General features: G+C 54.2%; 1 protein-coding gene across 1 annotated transcript in view; it reads right to left on the bottom strand.

The window, feature by feature from the left end:
• LOC117287070 (E3 ubiquitin-protein ligase makorin-1-like) overlaps nucleotides 1-5,527 on the bottom strand; it is an 8,654-nt gene that overhangs the window by 2,654 nt on the left and 473 nt on the right. Inside the window, exons 2-6 of the mRNA XM_033766608.1 lie at nucleotides 5,200-5,343; nucleotides 2,077-2,139; nucleotides 1,764-1,993; nucleotides 148-245; nucleotides 5-76 (exon numbers count right to left, since the gene is read on the bottom strand). Of these exons, the coding sequence (XP_033622499.1) occupies nucleotides 5-76; nucleotides 148-245; nucleotides 1,764-1,993; nucleotides 2,077-2,139; nucleotides 5,200-5,343 (607 nt within the window). The remainder of the gene's footprint in view (nucleotides 1-4; nucleotides 77-147; nucleotides 246-1,763; nucleotides 1,994-2,076; nucleotides 2,140-5,199; nucleotides 5,344-5,527) is intronic.

The raw sequence follows: 5,527 nt of genomic DNA, 5'->3' as shown, positions 1-5,527 counted from the left end.
CGGCCGCGGGCTTGTCCCACACTCTCTCCCTGCAGATGCCGCACACCACGTCCCGGCTGTCGCTGTCGTGCGAGCCCTGCAGCCACAGGGCGGGTCGGACACCTCCCGCCACGGCCCCAGACCCAGCCCGCCCTCCCGGCATGGTACCTCTGCCAGGTCCAGGCTCTGAAGGGCGCCCGAGAGCTCCTGGACAAGGTCGGCCGCGAGTGGAGGCTTCTCGGCGGGGCTGTGCTCCCAGGCAGCCGCTGCGAGGGAAACTGATCTGTGATATGTCGCCCGTGGGGCCCCAGGGCTGCCCCACACGGCTCAGGATTTTAAGGCTCCCACAGGAGCATTTAGACCTGTGCTGTCCAATACCTCACAGCCACTTGCATGTAGTTTGCTTGTTTTTTTTTTTTTTTCAATAATGGAGACTGAACGGCCTTTATATTAAGCAACATCCCCAGCCCCTTTTTTATTTTGAGACAGGGTTTCACTAAGTTGCTAACATTGCCCAGGCCAGGCTCAAACTTGGCGTCCGCCTGCCTCAGCCTCCTGGAGTGTTCAGGTCACAGGTGGGCGTCACCACACCCAACTCACATATAGCTACTGAGGACCAGAATGGGTCTAGTCCCAATTGACAGGTGCCCTGAGTGAAAAACACGTGGGATTCTGAAACAGCACAACAAAAGACCAAAATATTCCTCTAGTAACATTTTATATCAGTGGCAAGTTGAAATAATAATTTTGACAATATTGGATATATAATTTTTGGTTTTGGTTTTGGTTTTTGATACCGGGGAGCAAACTCAGGACCTTGTGCGTGTGAGGCAGGCAGTGGAACCACTTTGCTAAATCCCTGGCCCTGGATATATAATTTTTGATTTTTTTAAATTTATTTTTTTGGTACCAGGGATCAAACTCGGGACCTTGTGCTTGCTGGGCAGGCGCAGAACCACTGGGCGAATCCCCTGGTCCTATAATTTTTTATATGCTGGGGTAAATAAGATAATAAAATTAACTTCAAAAAAGTTGAAGTCAATTTCTTTAAAAGTTGCTTTAACCTTTTTTTATTTTATTTATTTATTTTTCTTTTTTGGTACCAGGAATCGAACTTGGGAACTTACCACTTGCAAGGCAGGCAGTGGAACCACTGAGCTAAATCCCCGGCCCTGCTTTTACCTTTTTTAAAAATATGGCTACTAGAAAGTTTTAAATTACAAAACAATGGGCGTAGTGGCACACTCTTGTGACCCCAGCACTCAGGAGGCTGAGGCAGGAGGACTGCTGTGAATTCCAGGCCAGCCTGGGCCACATAGCTAGTCCTTTACTCAGTGCCAGTCACTAAGCATGTCACATGTGTGAAGCCATCACACCCCTGAAATGAGAGGCAGGTGCTGTTGTCAATGTCTGGTTTTTTTGTTTTGTTTTGTTTTTTTTGGTACTGGGAATCGAACTCGGGACCTTATGCTTGTGAAGCAGGTGGTGGCACCACTGAGCTACATCCCCCACCTTTCTTTTGTCATTGTACAGATTTACAGATGACAGTGCCTTTCATAAATGAGGAAACGGAGCTTAAGTGACTTGTCTGAGATAAACAGATCCCTTTGGAAACCAGGCGCCCTTGGCTCCACAGGTGCTGCATGTTTTTGCTTCTAAAACACAACGGAGCAACAGGGAGAAAGGAAAACTCCCCTCCACTGAGTGCCTGAGGCGGGAGGCGTGGAAGGGAGATTGGCATCCGCGCTCCGACCCGTGCCCGCCCGCAGGCCCTGGGGACTCACGCGATGAAGATGGGGACCTCCAAGAGCTGCCTCCAGCCTCCTCCAGGCCAAGCTCCATGCCCCAGTGGGCCCCTAGCCAGGCCTGGCCCCACTCCACAACTATGGGGTGTGGGAAAGTGGGCTCGGAGGCCCTGCGGGTCAGGCCTGGCCACTGGCCCGGCACAGCCACAAGTGGCTCGGAATAGCGGCGGCCCCACTCCAGGGGACTGGCGGGCACCAGGTGCTGATAGCTGCAGGGACAGAAGGGCGAGGACACAGATGACCCCTGCCCGGCATTACCTGCACCCTCCCGGCCGGGGAGAGAGGCGCCTACCTGCATCTGTCTCCATGGAAGCAGAGGCCACGCTGGAAGTACTTGCAGACTCTGGGCACCTCTCTGTCGGGCACAAAGTGGCCACTCAGTCTCCAGCAATGAGTCCTGAGGACCACATTCCTAAGGATGGGCTGACGCAGGCCCAGCCGGTTGCACGTCTGCCTTTGCTTTTTTTGTGGGGGGTTGCTGGGGATGGAGTGTTTCTACTGAGCCACATTCCCAGCTCTTTTTAAGTTTTTTATTTGGAGACAGGGTGTCACTAAGTTGCCCAGGCTGGGCTCAAACTTGGAATCCTCCTGCCTCAGCCTCCCAGAGTACTGGGATTACAGGAGCAGCTCCTGATATATTTCCTCCAGTATAGAGTCTGAGGGGAGGCTGGCTTCACGGGCACAGACCTGCATGGTCAGAGCGCCCTCCTTGAAGTGCAGAGCCATTTCTGCCTGCTCTGGTGAGGTTGGACAAATTCTTGAACCTTTCTGTGCCTCGGCTTCCTTGCCAGGAAAAACAGAACCTACGTCACGGGCCGTGTCCCACTGAAATGAGACCAGTGTGTAAGGCAGCTGGTGTGTCAGCGTGCACTGCATTGCTGCTCATCAGCACCGTGGTCCACAGGCATTTGAGGGTCAGGGTGGGAGGTAACAAGTGGGAAGAACCGGATGTGGTGACCCACACCTGTAATCCCAGCACTCAGGGAGGCTGAGGCAGAGGAGGATTGCAAAATCCAGTCCACCCTAGGCAACTTTGTGACTTAGTGAGGCCCTGTCTCAGAATAAAAAATTTTTAAAAAGGGTCAGGGATGTAGCTCAGTGTGAAGCCTGTCAAGCTTGGCCTAAACAAACAGGACAAAGCAAACAGGCTGCTTTCAGCAAACAGCAGTATCTCAGTAAAAAGGGCAAATGGACTCACAATGAAGTATACCACTCCCTGGCACTGAGAAGTCCCATGATTGTGTACACATCTGAGCAGACCGTCCTTGTGCACCAGGTCATAAACATCTCACCCCAAATTTCTTAGCCCCTTCAGTACCTATAGAAACCTAATTCCTTTCCCCGTTAATTGCTGATATCTCTCTCCCCTGGTGTCAGCCCATCCCTCCCAGCTGGCTGCTGCTGTCTCTCTCCCAATGTCAGCCCGTCCACACATGGATGTGATAAACCTGGCTTTTCCCAGCTAGCTGCCAGAATTGCCTGATTTTAGTGCCTGTTCACTGGAATAAACTTTCCTTTCAAAGGCCTTTTTTTTTTTGACAAATGGATTCTTTATAACAAAGGCCCTGAGTTCCATCTCCAGTACTGTAAAAACAAGCAAACAAACAAACACAGGGGGAGGAGGCCAAGCTGGTAACATTAATTAAGCACCTGGTATTGAGCACCCAGGCCTAGGTCAGGGGCCAGGGCCAGGCTCAAATTGGAGAAACTCTGCACCCGTCATGCCCTGCCTTGCCCAGGGGTGTGGGCACATGTGCCGTGGCCAGGGGAGCTGGGGCAGAGGCTGGATCCTCATCCCTTGGGCACACAGACCGGCCTGGTCAGGGCATCTCAGCTGGCCCCAGAGTGCCCAGGCCGGTGCTGGGAGCGAGCAGGCAGAGGAGACAAGGATGTCCTCAGTCTCAGGACCTCAGAGGAGGCAGGGAGCCGACCCTGAGAAACCAGGGCCAGACGCAGGCAGGTGGTGAGGTACTAGTGGTGGGCACCACATCTTGGGGCCCTGAACACTAAGTAACCCAAAGAAATAACACTTAGGGGCATTCTGAGGGGAGGTACTTTGCTCTGGGCGATATTCGCAGGCTTTCTTTTTTTTGAGATGGAGACTCGCTAAGTTGCTAAATTGCCCAGGCTGGACTACACATGGCGATCCTCCCACCTCAGCCTCCTAGAGTGCTGGGATTGCAGGTGTGTGTCACCATGCCTGACTTGGGCAAAATTAAGGCAAAAAAATCCACGGTAAACAAAATGTTGAATTTTTAAATAAAGACTCCAATCTTGCAGGACCCCTCGCTTGCCTCCCCTAGTCCAGGCCCTGTGGCAAGAGCACAAATAAACAAGACAGGTGCGGGCAGAGAAGAGGGCTGTCATGGAAACAAACAAGGGCTAGGGCCCCAGGCAGGTGTACCCCATCCATCTGCAAAGTGACGCCTCATTAACCACAATTGTCTGCTGGGGGCTGGGTTGCTGGAGTCCGGGAGTTTCTCAGGCCCAGGTCTGAACCAAGGGCTAAGGGGTCAAGGGATGGAGGTTGGAGGTCACAGGTGACCTGGGAGGTGGCAGCAAGGTGCCTCTGGAGCCCGGACTCCAGGAAGTGGGCCTGGGGAGAGCCCTGAGCCAGATGTGGACGGGAGAGGAAGAGCTGGGTGGGTCTTGGAAATAGCCCCTTATCTTTGCAGTCAGAGCCCAAATTTAGCCTGGGCTGACCCGGCCCTGGCCCAGCGCAGGAAGGAACTGAAAATCTCCTTTAGTTAAATCCTTTTTTCTGAGGCACAGGGGTGTGGGGTACCTCTGTCACTACCTGGCTGCCTTTCTTCCCTGCCTGGCCACTTCACCCAGAGTCCCCCAACCATACAGTTACCCTTCGTTTACCCAGACTTCAGTCCTCCGGGGAGAACTGACCACCTCCAGCTTTTGCCAAAATAATTGGTGCCAAGGTGCGAAAGTCTGAGCGAAGGCCCAGGGAGTGCAGTGCCCTGATAGTAGCAGGTACAGACCAAGGAATAACTCTCTGATGATACAATGTTTCCCCCAAAATGTTTCAGGCAAACATTTGGGACCCCTGGCCGCAGGTGCTAAGTGCTGTGGCTCCAGAGCTGACCCAGGGGAGCAGATGGCCCCTCCTGCAGCTGTCCGGTGTTTCCGGGTGGAGTAAGCTTTGTGAGGTGGAAGAGAGAGGAGGTGAGTAGGGAGGCCCTGCACACTGGGTACCCTAGAGGTGCGCTCTGCCCATGCTGGGCTGTCTCCTCTTCCGGACCATGAGGCATGGGCATCTCTAGAGTCTTCTGACTCTGCAGCAGGGAGCAAAGACACCCTCCTCCCCAGATGCACCCCAAATTCTGAGACTGGGCTCTCCGAGGCCAGACAGCACCCCAGAGGACCTCCCCGCATGCCCGTTTCCCTAAGACGAGACCCCTACCTGCGTGGCCGCCGGGAATGGAGGCTGCTCTCTGCACCATGGCTGCTGCCCTCCGCCCCTGCAGGATGCATCCCAGCTGCAGCCACTGGAGAGAGTGGGCGGCCGCCCGGCGCTCCTTTATGCCACCCTCCCGGCAGGGCTGAGCTGAGGGAGGAGAGGCCGCTGGGAGGCTGGGGGTGCGGGCATCCAGGCTGAGCGCCAGGAATCTCTGGGTACTGATTGGAGGTCATTAACGGTTTGGGGAGGCAGGGTGATCTGGGACCTGGGGTCGAAGCCCCTGTGACTGGGGGTCCTGCGCTGTCCGAAGGGGATTTGTTTTTTGGTAGGG

This window comes from Fukomys damarensis, unplaced genomic scaffold, assembly GCF_012274545.1.
Source record: "Fukomys damarensis isolate Sample0158 unplaced genomic scaffold, DMR_v1.0_HiC HiC_scaffold_20, whole genome shotgun sequence".
Classification (NCBI taxonomy): Eukaryota; Metazoa; Chordata; class Mammalia; order Rodentia; family Bathyergidae; genus Fukomys; species Fukomys damarensis.
The sequence above is the reverse complement of the archived record's forward strand: the minus strand, read 5'-3'. Positions and strand labels throughout refer to the sequence as shown.